At 40.0% G+C, this 14,887-nt stretch overlaps 1 protein-coding gene across 4 annotated transcripts in view; it reads right to left on the bottom strand.

Annotated features, from left to right (window-relative positions):
• RYR2 (ryanodine receptor 2) overlaps positions 1-14,887 on the bottom strand; it is a 768,107-nt gene that overhangs the window by 97,419 nt on the left and 655,801 nt on the right. For 3 of the 4 annotated variants that reach the window (XM_058696262.1, XM_058696264.1, XM_058696265.1), the window contains 4 exons: positions 11,894-12,006; positions 9,019-9,115; positions 6,783-6,886; positions 5,205-5,256 (listed from right to left, as the gene is read on the bottom strand). In XM_058696262.1, the coding sequence (XP_058552245.1) occupies positions 5,205-5,256; positions 6,783-6,886; positions 9,019-9,115; positions 11,894-12,006 (366 nt within the window). Of the gene's footprint in view, positions 1-5,204; positions 5,257-6,782; positions 6,887-9,018; positions 9,116-11,893; positions 12,007-12,772; positions 12,818-14,887 lie in introns of all 4 variants that reach the window. The other variant, XM_058696266.1, reaches the window with a different exon arrangement.

The raw sequence follows: 14,887 nt of genomic DNA, 5'->3' as shown, positions 1-14,887 counted from the left end.
TCATGGATTGGAAGAATAAATATTGTTAAAATGTCAACATTACCCAAAGCTAACTACACATTCAGTGCAATCCCAAACAAAATTGCACCAGCATTCTTCTCAAAGCTAGAACAAGCAATCCTAAAATTTGTGTGGAACCACAAAAGACCCCGAACAGCCAAAGTAATTATTGAAGGAGAAGAACAAAGCGGGAGGCATCACAATCCCAGACTTTAGCCTCTACTACAAAGCTGTAATCATCAAGAGCATGGTATTGGCACAAAAACAGACACATAGACCAATGGAATAGAATAGAGACTCCAGAACTGGACCCACAAAAGTATGGCCAACTAATCTTTGACAAAGCAGGAAAGAACATCCAATGGAAAAAAGACAGTCTCTTTAACAAACGATGCTGGGAGAGCTGGACAGCAACATACAGAAGAATGAAACTAGACCACTTTCTTACACCATTCACAAAAATAAACTCAAAATGGATAAAGGACCTGAATGTGAGACAGGAAACCATCAAAACTCTAGAGGAGAAAGCAGGAAAAGACCTCTCTGACCTCAGCTGCAGCAATTTCTTACTGGACACATCTCCAAAGACAAGGGAATTAAATGCAAAAATGAACTATTGGGACCTCATGAAGATAAAAAGCTTCTGCACTGCAAAGGAAACAATCAACAAAACTAAAAGGCAACCCACGGGAGGGGAAAAGATATTTGCAAATGACATATCGGACAAAGGGCTAGTATCCAAAATCTATAAAGAAAGAACTCACCAAACTCCACACCCGAAAAACAAATAATCCAGTGAAGAAATGGGTAGAAGACATGAATAGACGCTTCTCTAAAGAAGACATCCAGATGCCCACAGGCACATGAAAAGATGCTCAATGTTGCTCCTCATCAGGGAAATACAAATCAAAACCACAGAGATATCACCTCACGCCAGTCAGAGTGGCTAAAATGAACAAATCAGGAGACTATAGATGCTGGAGAGGATGTGGAGAAATGGGAACCCTCTTGCACTGTTGGTGGGAATGCAAACTGGTGCAGCCACTCTGGAAAACAGTGTGGACGTTCCTCAAAAAATTAAAAACAGATCTACCCTATGACCCAGCAATAGCACTGCTGGGAATTTACCCAAGGGATACAGAAGTGCTGATGCATAGGGGCACTTGTACCCCAATGTTGATAGCAGCACTTTCAACAATAGCCAAATGATGGAAAGAGCCTAAATGTCCATCAACTGATGAATGGATAAAGAAATTGTGGTTTATATACACAATGGAATACTACTTGGCAATGAGAGAGAATGAAATCTGGCCTTTTGTAGCAACGTGGATGGAACTGGAGAGTGTTATGCTAAGTAAAATAAGTCATACGGAGAAAGACAGATACCACATGTTTTCACTCTCATGTGGATCCTGAGAAACTTAACAGAAGACCATGGGGGAGGGGAAGGAAAAAAAAGTTAGAGAGGGAGGCTCTTAAAAACTGAGAAGAAACTGAGGGTTGATGGGGGGCGGGAGGGAGGCGAAAGTCAGGGATGGGCATTGAGGAGGGCACCTGTTGGGATGAGTACTGGGGGTTGTATGGAAACCAATTTGACAATAAATTTCATATTAAAAAAATTAAAAATAAAAATAAAAAATAAAAATACTTTTACTGATTAACCATATAGCTAAAAATAGAAAGGAATAATGACCATAATGCCTGTAACAGCAGCCCAAAGATACACTGCTTTCTGTAAAAAATAGGCAAATTCACAGCACTGAAAAAAATAGTCTTCTCTTCAAACTATTCCCTACATGCACATGCACATGCACAATCTTCAGAGGGATTGTGAGTAAAGTGACTCTACATTTGTACTTCATAATGCTGATTGAACTAATAGTCATCTGTTTATTCCATTTTTTTTCATCATGATAAGTGCACTCCTTAATCCCCATCACCCATTTCACCCATTCCTGTCACCCACCTCCCCTCTGGTAACCATCAGTTCGTTTTCTATAGTTAAGAGTCTGTTTCTTGGTTTGTCTGTCTCTTTTTTCCTTTGTTTGTTTTGTTTCTTAAATTCCACAGATGAGTGAAATCATATGGTATTTATCTTTGTCTGACTTATTTCACTTAGGATTATAGTCTATAGCTTCATCCATGTTGTCGCAAATGGCAAGATTTCACTGTCTTTTATGGCTGAACAATATTCCATTGTGTATATACACATCTTCTTTATCCAATCATCTATCGATGGACACTTGGGCTGCTTCCACACTTTGACTGTTGTAAATAATGCTGCTATATATACACATAAGGATGCATGTAGCCCTTTGAATTATTATTTTCATTTTTTTTGGGTAAATATCTAGTAGCATAATTCCTGGATCATAGTACCTTATTTTTAATTTTTTTGAGGGAACTCCACACTGTTTTCCACAGAGGTTACCTCAGTTTTTGGGATGAGGATTTTCAAAATGAAGAAAGGCAACCTCCAGAGACTCCAGTCTGATATGAATCATCAAAACTAGCCACTAACATAAACACAGGGAAACCACATTTAACAAGCTTGTGGCCGGCATACTTGCAAAGAGCTATTTAACACTGAATGATAGAGCTGAACTTTAAAAATATTTTGGCTTTGGACTATGGTCTGACTCTAATTAAAGAAATGATCATGTATGTTAAAAATTATAAAATTTAGGGGTGCCTGGGTGGCTCAGTCAAATAAGCCTCTAACTCTTGATTTTGGCTCAGGTCATGATCTCACAGTTTATGGGTTTGATCCCTGCATCTGTCAGTGCAGAGCCTGCTTGGGATTCTGTCTCTCTCTCTCCCTCTCTCTCTGCCCTTCCCCCCCCCCCATCTCTCTCAAAATAACTTAAAAAATTATAAGAATTAAAAATACATCAAATGTCAGGGGCTCTTGGGTGGCTCAGTCGGTTGAGTGTCGGACTTCGGCTCAGGTCATGATCTCACGGTTCATGGGTTCGAGCCCTGCATCGGGCTCTGCTGACAGCCCAGAGCCTGGAGCCCGCTTTGGATTCTGTGTCCCCCTCTCCCTCTGCCCCACCCCTGCTTGTGCTCTGTCTCTGTCTTTCAAAAATGAATAAACATAAAAAATTTTTTAAATAACGTTTTTATTTAAATAGAAAATATCAGACTATATATTGCTCATAGGAATGGTATTAATTTCATGAAAATTTTCTTTCAACCTATTTTCATGTTTCCATAAATATACTGTATAAATGTGCTTCTTATTGTGGGTTCTATTTTTTTAATGTTTATTTATTTTGAGAGAGGGAGAGAAAAAGAGCATGTGCACATGCACAAGTGAAGGAAAGGCAGAGAGAGAGAGAGAGAGAGAGAGAGAGAGAGAGAGAGAGAGAGAATCCCAAGCAGGCTCCATGCCATCAGCACAGAGCCCAACGTGGGGCTCACTCTCATGAACCATGACATTAGGACCTGAGCCAAAATCAAGAGCCAGATGCTTAACCGACAGAGCCACCCAGGCACCCCTGTGGGTTATGGTTTAAAATAAAGCTGGAAGGTAACAACTTTTCCTTATGCTCTGTAGCCTGTGCTCTCCCCCTGCTCCCATTCACTCGAGGCTACACCACAAATAACTCCTTTGCCCATTCTACTGGCTCCTGACCACCAGGACAGAAGCACGTTCAAATCTCTCTCTTAAATACAAGTAAACAAACGGCAAACAAAAATAATCCCCCTTCAACGTCGCAATTCCATCTAGATATTCTTTTTCTCTTCTCATCTCTCTCAATCTTCTAGTAAAGAAACATCTAGGCCACATCTCCTCACTCGTGAATCTCTGCTTAGTTCCCCATAATATGGCGCTAGCACCACCAATGGCCCCTCTCCATAATCTTCTGGAACTGTTCTCACCACGGTCACATGATGCCCATGTACTAAATCCTAGAGAAGTTTCAATTCTTACCTTATTCATCCCTATTCCTAGCAGCATACGATTCTGTTGACTACTCCCTTAGGTCTACAGCTCCTACATATGCTCATGCTTAAGATTCTCCACCTGCCTGTTTTTTTAACGGGTTTCTTTTCTTCTAAAAGGAGAAACATAAACCCATGTTTTTAGAGGCGCAGCCGCAGGCCTTCCCCTCTACAGAGGGGAACAGACGCCTTCTCTTTCTGGGCAAGACCATCCATGTCTATGACCTCGATTCCCTTCAAATGCTGGTAAATCCCAAATCTGTATGTATAAGCCATCCCTGATATACTGAATGTCAGGCACGAATGCCTCATCACATGTCTGACATCTCCACGTGGCTGTCTCACAGGCATTTTTTTTTCAATATATGAAATTTATTGTCAAATTGGTTTCCATACAACACCCAGTGCTCATCCCAAAAGGTGCCTCCCTCAATACCCATCACCCACCCTCCCCTCCCTCCCACCCCCCATCAACCCTCAGTTTGTTCTCGGTACACAGGCGTTTTTAACTAACAAGTCCACAATGTAATAGGTCATCTTTCCTCTTCACCCCAGGCCCGCAATTCTCCCGGGCTCCCCATCTCAGTATCAGGTACCACCATCTACCCAACTGCCCACGTGAGAAGCTTCAGAGACACCCTGACTCCTCTTTTAATTCACCCCTTCATTCACCCTCCTATTGTGAGATATAAATGAAACAAAGACTCAGGAAATACTGTTACTATTTTCACATGCTCCACTTGTCACTGGACAGTCACGGACTCCCTTAAACCTTAGACTAAGCGGGCCTCCCAACTACGCACCAGCTCCTGTACCACTAACAGCACTGCTACCACTGAACTCGACACAGCTTTTTGCGATCACTTGCTTGCATTTTGTTTTCTCTCCCTCAGACTATCAACTCCAGGAAGGGTGTATGCATTTTCTTCTTATTGGCCATGTCATCGACAATACCTTGATGCCCACTGAATATTTGTTGAATGAATGAATGAATGAATGAATGAATGAGTGAACGTTTGGAAAATTAGCTCCCCGTAAATAAAATGTGAACAGGGAAACAATGGTTACCTGTCAAGGAAGTTAGAACAGAGATTCATTCAGCAAGTGGAATATTAAGATTAATGCCTCTTCAGGCTTCTAGGATTTAACAGTATTTTATCTAGACCCCAAAATACATAGATTTTTATCCTTATGTCAGATGAAAGTGATTTCCCTTTATTCAAATTAAACATTAAAGTCAAGATGGATTTATTTACCTTTGCCATAATATCTGCATAAGCCATATATAAAAAATCTTCCTCCAGTTTGCTATGAAAAACAAGAACAACACATGAGTTTTTAAGTGGGAGGCTTGTCATGAGCAGAACTACCATCATGGTAAAATAACCTTTAGTTTTCAACCAGTATGCCCTTTTAAAATGAAATAAACACAAAACCTAGGCAAAGTCATCATTCAGAAATATTGTAGAATCAGCAAAGATCTCAGACCTACACGGCTGTCCCTGTCCCGCCTTACCTTCCAGAAGAGGCCTTCAAATCTCACAAATAAATGGTCTATTGACTTACACACAATGTATAGCTTTCATTTTCTTGAAACTACAGAAGCTGAAACAAGCAAATTTAAATGAGGTAGGGGCTTTGACAGCAGAAGCGATACTCGACATTGGATGGAAAGACTCCCCAAATTCTTATGCTACTATATTGCCCAAAAAATACAATGGTCATAGTGATTCTCAAAAATTAAGAAATATGTTTACTAATCCTTTTCTTACAGCGTATGGAAATCATTAATTCATGAAGAAAGGTTTCCATCAAAAATTACCTAATATTTGCAAAGCTATTTCAGCAGTTCAAAGCTTCAGCCATCAGAAAAATTCACTTATGAAAATACCTCATTACCTGACAAGGCCAGACAGAGGGTTGCTCTATGCTTAGGAATGAGATGATTTTGTTAGTTAGGAAATAATAAGAGAGAGAGAGAGACATCGTGAGAGAAGAATGGATCACATTGGCTAAGGGGGAGAAATGTGCATTATTATGGCATGCATAGAGGTCACACGAATTTATCTAGACTCTGAAAAGACTCGGGCGGAAAGGATTGATAATTAAATTATCTTCCGGCTTCTGCACGAACCAGAGGGAGGCCTTGGGCAAAGGAGGATTCCTTTTGTATGGCAGGGATGCAGATAAATGTTTTAAAACCTCTCCAAGGTTTCCTCCACAGAGCGAATCTATGTAGTGCTCCCTAGGAGGAGCGGACGCTGAGCCCATTTTGATTACTGGGCATCTGAGTGCAAAGCTTACTTAACTACACAGAGGGTCAGCCTTTGTGGCTCTGGGAAATTCATATGAACCAGGCTGCAAAAGCCAAGGAAAATGGAGAACGCCCTCAAAATAGACCTCAAAGAAACGTCCTGTGGAGATGATGGTTCACCCACCTTCTAAGGTTTCTTAAGACCCACTGCACAATCTACCCAGGAAATTTGGGTGCCCACATTTTTTTGTGTAGTGGAATTTGCTTTGGGTTCCTTTTTTTTATTTATGAAGGCCATTTGCGATGAAGAAAAAACTCATTTTATAAGATTCAGGATCAAGTAAATCCACTGATGACTAAGTTGTTAGGAAAAACTGGAGCTCACAGGTAGACATCAAAGCCTGCACTTGCATGAATGTTGGCCCACAGGTGTGTGGCAGACTGGTCTTATCTTGGAACAATTCTCTCTCCTAACAAGAGTCAGATGAAATTGAAACATGAATATGTGACACACGGGATACTGAGACATGGGTTTCTTTATCTGTTCTTCCTATGCTCACACGAACCGTCCCAACCATACCATTTCTCTGTTAAAGCTGTTCGACTAAACAGAAGGATGAGCTGATGAAGGGGGTCGACTCTCTTCGTGCCTTCCTCTTCCTCTGGAGGGTCTGCTCCAGGTTTCTACAAAAAAACCAAATTGATAAAATTTCACACTGAAATGAAATGTTCACTCAAACTCAGGTGCAGTGTGAGGGTCAGGAACAATGAATAAAAGGAAAGCTATTTTCTTCCTGCTCTGGCGTATGTGTGTGTGTGTGTGTGTATATGTGTGTGTGTGTGTGTGTGTGTGCGTGCACGCACACACACGTGTGCACGCATGCTTTAGAGGCATTGTGCGTGCACGTGTGTGTTTTATATACACTGTGCATATGTGTGTGGGTTACATAATCAATGCAAAATTATGCAGCTTAAAAACAGTTATTTAATAATTGGACCAAAAAACACTATGGGCAAGGATGACTCACATCACTTACAAATTTTGACTGCCATTCTTGGAAGCAGATTCACAACTGGGGGTGTATTTGGTACAGAGATGTCAGCTTTATGGAGGGCTCAATTTATAAAGAATTACAATAGTATCCTAGGTTGTTCCAAGTATAAAAGTTTAGTCCACACAACACTGAAAATTGATTATTAAACATAGCATCGTCTTTGCCTACACAAGCAATGACAGGGAAAGAATGCTAAAAGTTAACGTGTGAACCACTTCTACATTTTTTATTTTCAGTTACTTTAAACTCACAAAGAATAGTTTTGTACTATTAGAACTTTTAACATGAGGAAAATTATAAAGCATTTTTACTGACTGTAGAGTTAATTAATCTTGACTGTCTGTTGAATGGTTTAATGACTTTTGTATCTCCAAGGCCTTACCCATTTAGACTGATTTTCTCTCTACATAAATGATGTTCTTTCCTGGATTTAAAGGTTAAGATTGTAGATACTGGGTACACGTCTGTAAGATACCCAAAATTCTATTGGTTGTTTTGGTTCTAAAGCCAAACCAGAATTCATTTAAAATATATAGGGATAGTCAGGGTCAGGCTTTCATGAATTATATCAGTTTATCCAATATTCTCTGATAACTTGGGAGTTAAAAAAAAATGTTTACAGATGAGGTCTTTAACTTGAGAATCAAGAAACCTCCAACTAGTCTGCAAAATTCCAGAGGACCATATGCCTGGAAATTTTCCTGAGAAGATAGTTTCATCAGATATTTTTTAAAAATAACTTTAGGTTTATTTATTTTTGAGAGAGAGAGCAAGCGAACATGAGTGGGGAGGGGCAGAGAGAGAGAGACACACACACACACAGAATCCAAAGCAGGCTCCAGGATCCATGCTGTCAGCACAGAGCAGGATGCGGGGCTCAAACTCATGAACCGCGAGATCATGACCTGAGCTGAAGTTGGACACTTAACCAACTGAGCACCCTGGTTCATCAGATATTTAATCAGGTCCGCGACTTATAAAACATTAAGACTGGGGCGCCTGGGTGGCTCAGTCAGTTAAGCAGCTGACTCTTGATCTTGGCTTAGGTCATGATCTAATGGCTTCGTGAGTCTGAGCCCTACATGGGGCTCTGTGCTGATAGGGTGGAGCCTGCCTGGGATTGTCTCTCTCCTCTCTCTCCCTGCCCCTTCCCCACTTGCACAGTGTGCCCCTCAAAAGAAATAAACATTAAAAAAAAGATTTAAAAAAAAAAGATGAAGACTCCTCTCCTCTCAGTACGAGAGCACCTTTACCTGTCCAAAATGGCGGGACCAAAAATCTAGTCTCCATCTAATGCATTTTACCATGACTTCCTGTTCTTCTTGCGTCTAGTCCCATCATTCTCTGCCTCATATATTTTTAAAAACCAGCTACCTTTCATTGGCTTTTGTTAATCCTCAACTTATTTTTGGTGGATAACTTCTATACGGTTCAGCTTTTATAGTTCTATGCTAGGTTCTAAGGTGTTTAAAGGTGCTCTGCAGAAGAATTTAAAAGAATAATCGAGTCAAAGCCTGGTTATAATAAACTTCTATCATTCACCTGAAATTCGGAATTGCTGGGTGCTGATGAGATCTCTGAAGTAAGAAGAATAAGATGTTCCCTGAACATTGAATGCAGTAGCAGTCAAGAATAGAAAGTTTCCTAGGACCAACACTGCAATGGTGCTTTCTCTCCGCTATGATAGGATAACCTGGTCACGCCAGCGTTACTCCACCAGACCCAAGCCCTCTTTCAACTTATAGCCCCATTAAGACATACTGCTAAATCTTCTATCAGCTTATCTTCAAAGTAGTGTTCTTCTGTTTCAATCCAAGACTTTTCGTATCCCTGAAGAAAGAGGTTAACGGCCCGGTGCCTAAAAAAGAAGCATAATTTCAAACAAAGAGTTTTTTTTGTTTTTGTTTTTGTTTTTAAATAAATTGGACAGGTGCTTTATCACTGGACTCTCGGTGCGCTCCAAGACAGAAGATAAAAATAAACTTCCCACTCTTGATTGCACAGGCAAGACATGGTAGTCAATAAGGCAAGGCTTCTCGTAGCACATTCTGACTTGCATTTAAATTCTGGCTCTGCCATTTCTAAGCTTCATAATGCTGGTCAACTCTTCACTTTACCAACATTCACTTTTTGTTCATTGATAAAACTGGGAAAACCCCATCCGCACTTCAGTCTGCAGAGACTTAAAATGAGATAAGCCATGTAAAGCACATGGGGTATATGGATGGTCATTAAGTGGTAGCTAGTATGACATCAAGTGGCTTTGGCAAAACAATATAATAAGGATTAATAAGGAATTAGTCAGTGGTTAACATTAGATACAGGCCCTGAGGATGACAAAACAAAACGTATTGCATGAACTTAGTAGAGTATACATCCAAAGATTAAATACTGGAATACTGATGATAAACGGTGGCCTAAGAAATAAAAAAATAAAAAAATAAGCGAGGACTAAAAGAATAAGTAAACTCATCATGAAGCCGATGAGAGGTATGGATAAGACACCACCATGGGAAAGGATAAGAGAAAGTCATGACCATAAGGGAACATCATAAGAAAGTTAGAAGTGTTAGAAGAAAGTCAGAAGTGTTAAAAGGAGACGTGTCATTACGGGATGGGAAGAAAGCTGAGCCCAATGGAACTAATGGTGAGTTACGGAGTCATGAGACACGTGGTTAGATAGGTTTATGAAGGGCCTGGAAAACCAAGGAGAGGAATTGACAGTGCATCTAGAATGCTAGAAATCACCATAAAGTCCTGTGCACGGGCCAGACATGACAAAGGACAGGCTCGACAATATTGGTACAAGAGAATCATCTGAGCGGCTTTTAAACGATACACTTGCTAAGCCCTCACAGAAATTCTCATCCAACAGGCTGAGGCTTAGATATTTCTTAAATGAATTTGAATGTATTTCCCAAAAGCGCCAGGTCTGAGCACCACTGCAATAAAGGATACAATTTTGAGAAGATTACGTGAGAGAGTGGAACAGCAGATTCCATAACATCAGGGAAATCACCTCAGAATCTGCTGCCATCAACCTGATATGAAGCAATAAACATGTGAGCCGGAGGGGTGGCCATAAAAGGAAGGATGGCAATGTGAAAAGAGATCTAAGAAAAATCTGATGGAATCTGGAGAATGACTGTACAGGACGGACCAGAAAAGGAGTAAAACTATGGATTCAAGGTTAATGTTCTATTGACTAACTGGTGACACCATAACTGAGTTAGAGAATTTAAAGTAGCACATGGTCTGAGGGGGAAATTAATGTATTTTATACTCAGTGAATGTGCCTTGGCAAGGAATCCAGCTGTCTGACTGAAAGGGGAAAGTGTGAAGTTTCTTTGTTTGCTTTGTTTGAGGGTTGGGGGAGGGGTTTGTATTTTGTGTTGTTATTCTCTGACTCATTTATTTATTCAAAGATGTTCTGAAGGTCAGTGTTCCAGGTACTAAGGATATAAAATTGAATAAAACTCTAAAGGATCTCAAAGTCCAGGGGTGCATGGGTGGCTCAGTCGGTTAAGCAACTGACTCTTGGTTTCAGCTCAGGTCATGATCTCATAGTTCATGGGTTCCAGCCCCGCATCGGGCTCCACGCTGACAAGTCAGAGCCTGCTTGGGATTCTCTCTCTCTCTGCCCCTCCCCTGCTCAGCGTGCATGTTCTCTCTCAAAATAAATAAATAAACTTAAAAAAAAAGAACCAAAATAAAGGATCTCAAAGTCTGAATCAGAGAGACAAATAGGCCCGACCTTACAGGATCGTGCCTACAATGAGAGGTCTGTAAGAGTGTTCTGGAAACAAAGAGGAGGAAGTGTTCCATTTGCAAGGAGTTGAAGGGCATGGTTTGGTCAGAGATATTCCAAAAAAAGAGACGCAGTTGAGCTGAGCCCTGTTTACCAGATGTGGAGACGATGCCACTTATACAAAGCTCAGAGAGGAAAGAGCACAGTTTCTTAGGAAAACTGCAAGGAGGCTGAAATGGTACCTGGGCCACCGAGTCAGACTCAAAGGTACCAGTTTCTCTGTTAACGAGTATGCCAGCTGTAGCTCTAAGAGAAGGTTGAGGGACTGTTAAACACCTTTCTGCTATTCCCATAAACTAGATCCATACCAGTTCTTTTCCCCAAGACCGAAAACCACAAGAAATAATAAACAGCAATGGACATTAATAGTGCTAAATTTGGTTCTAAGCACCCCCTATACCTCAATCCATTAAATAATCTGAACAACTCCATGGGGCAAATCTCATCATGGCACAAATGAGGAAACTATAACCAAGTCAGGTAAGAAACTTGACCAATGGTCATGCAGGCATCAGCTGACATGCCAGGGTTCAAATCAAGGCAGTCTGACTCCAAAGAGAGAGTTCCTAATTACCCTACCCTGCCTTACATATGTGAGCACAACTTCCTCGGTATTCAGAAGTGATTGAATAACTACACTGCGCATCACAGTTCTCTGAGATCACCCAACAAAGAAAAACAAGCTCAGGCATTACACAAAAGAGCCAAGACCTGTTTTGCATTCTTCTCTCAGACTACTGCACTCCTGTTAAGGTAGACGCGATGGTCCTCCAGCTTACTAGGGAAAAAAGAACGTTCATCTATTGCCGACATTAAAAAAATTCTGACCTTGGCAGATTATATAAAGGAGCCATTCGGAAGCAGGCCACCACTGCCCTCTTTCTCTGCTTGGACAGAAGTTTGTGCCATACAGCTTTCTTCGATCTCTGTGGATGCTCCACCTGAGGTAAAAACGATACAAACAAAACATTAAATATGTTGAACTCCGACTTACCCTCAACAATACTGTATTAAACAGCTGTGCCTTTTACATTAAAAACGTTTGGAATTACAATTCCCAAAGTACCCCTGCAATTATTATAGGAAAGTCCGTGTCCTAGAAGTCACCCAATGCTAAATTGGAAATAGTTTTGAATGCTATGTATTTTCTTTAGTCAAAACAGAATATCTCTCCAGTAGTGTGTACTTAAGAAGCTATGTCATCTGTAAAATCAAAGAAATATAAAACCATTCCTACATAAAATCATTTTGCAGCCATTTCAGAATCTGGTTATGGTTCTAAAACATGTTTTCTGCCTACGCAAAAAAATTAACCTATTCTTATTTATGTATCCATTTCAACCAATTTTATCATGAGAGTTACAGCAGTAAACACGAATAGAGGCAGACATAGAAAATTCTACCGAAATTTCAACTGTTCCTTACTATAACAGGATGGGGAGAAAATGACAAGGCTTCAGGAACACATTACTAGGAGTGAGGAAAAGAATTTAATTTTGCAAAAATGTTAAAATACATTATTATTTTGTTAGATAGGGACAAATGAGAATTCAAAGTTGCAGTAAATGAGGCAAGCAAGCTATTTATTTAGCTAATGGTGTTTGGAGCTCCAAGAGGAAAAAGAGATTAATTATAAGTATTAGAGAGGAAAAAAAAACAACAACATGTAATTCTAAATTAATTAGTAGTCTCTAGGTAATTGAGCACTGTACTTCCCAGACTGTAATATCTCCGGTGCATAGATGTAGATTTCTGGAAGAAATAAAAATGTTGCGTTAGCTAAAAAAATAAATCTAAAGTCTATTATCCTTTGCAGTAAAGGGTCAAAATATGAATTTTATAATGCCTGAAGAAAACATTAAGAGTGTCTGGACTAGAGTGGTTTAGAAATTTTAATGAAGCAACTTGTCTTTGGAAAGCACTTATTTATATCCACGATGGTCCTCCCTCCACAGGATCAGTAAACGCTTTGTGACAACTGTCCACTTCGATTTTCTTCTTGGTGGCTGTGTTAAGTGAATCAAGGCTGGTATCGTTCAACTAGACTCAAAGCATTACAGTGCCATTCTGATATTCAGGCTGTATGAGGTAGTTTTTTCTGGGAATAAGGTATTCTGATGGGTGTGGGTGATAGTCAACAAACACATTGCAATAGTGAGGCACTGAGGATACGGTAGTGACCATGGTAGAAAAGGTGTCTGCCATCATGAAGCTTATCACTTGGCAGCGCATTTTACTATATGTGAGAAGTGCTTAATGCCTCTCTTCTCACTGTCCAAATGCTGGGAGGTGCTGCTGTGTTAGCTTGGCTCGAGTTTAAGTGTTAGGAAATCCCAAGGAGACAGGTTACTCTCATGGACAAAAGTTACCAGATGTACAGCACAAAATATATAATTGCAAAGGTCGCTGATACCTACGATGAATTAAGTATTTGCTGCGCGCCCACTGTTTATGCACTGAGTTTGGCAGGTGAAGATACTCATCACAAGCTACTCTATGACTGAGCTACAAATAAACATCAGAATAGAGGTATTGAAGGCATGAATTCCTCTTGTGGTACATCCTCTGCTCTTTTCTATTCTTTGATAATTGATGATTTCTTTTTACTCATGTTCTTAACCATCTGTAAAATAGTTGGCCTGCACTAAAATCTGACCCCCTTACCTTTTTCTAGAAAATTCCTACTTCTCCTCTAAGATTATGGGGATCACCTACTTCATAACTAGATCAAGCCTGGACTCCTTTTACAGCCTCTTCAGCACCTTTTGTATCCCAGCACATCTGTATTATTACATATTTATCGATCCACATGCTGTACTAGAGGATGACTCACTTGAGTAGACAGACCACGTTCAATTCCCTGAACCTGCGAAGTCTAATGCTGCCATATGGTTGTGCACTCAAAAAATGTTCGGGGAAGGAATGACTGCTTCAGAAAATGAATCTCACTACTTTACAAATGACTTCATCCATTATGATTGAATACATGTGTCAATATGTAACATGTGAATATAATAAAACTATCAGATTTCAATAGGCTTCATTTCATGTATCTAATACTCATTCAAGCAAATCCAGGTATATGCATAAAAACCAGGAAGAGTTAAAACCTTACAGTAGAACAATGCTGCCAGGAATATCTGACATTTAATAGCCTTCTTAAATATGTGTTTCTTTCTTCTTTTTTTTAATGTTTATTTATTTTTGAGAGAGAGAGAGAGAGAGAGAGAGAGAGAGCGAGCGGTGGAGGGCAGAGAGAGCGAGACACCGAATCTGAAGAAGGCTCCAGGCTTGAGCTGTCAGCGCAGAGCCCGACGTGGGGCTTGAACTCACGAACTCACGAACCGTGAGATCATGACCTGAGCCGAAGTCAGATGCTTAACTGACTGAGCCACCCAGTCTCCCCAATAGCTTTCTTAAATATGTATAAACTCTGGAAAAACAACTCTAGGACTTTATATATCACTTAAAATTTCATTCCCTTAAGTTTTGTCTTCTGTTGAGTGATAATTTGTACTTATTTAATATTTCATGGAGATATTGAGGGAAATATTAAGTTCATTATATAGTACATATTACATATGTATATTACATATGTTATATATTATAAATATTGTGGTGTTACACAATGTGAGTACATGTCCATAGCCATATGGTTTGAGAGTATCCTAGCTACATCTCATCAGGTATAGTGACAGATCGCATGACACTGGAGAAGTTATTAATGTTTGAGGGTCACGTAAGTAAGCAAACAAGGAAATTAAAAGGATATTACGTTAGGTGATATCTGCATGTGACTTAACTGGTCAAGGCAGGGATGAA

Source organism: Neofelis nebulosa, chromosome 13 (assembly GCF_028018385.1).
Source record: "Neofelis nebulosa isolate mNeoNeb1 chromosome 13, mNeoNeb1.pri, whole genome shotgun sequence".
Classification (NCBI taxonomy): domain Eukaryota; kingdom Metazoa; phylum Chordata; class Mammalia; order Carnivora; family Felidae; genus Neofelis; species Neofelis nebulosa.
This window is presented reverse-complemented; position numbering and strand designations above follow the sequence as displayed.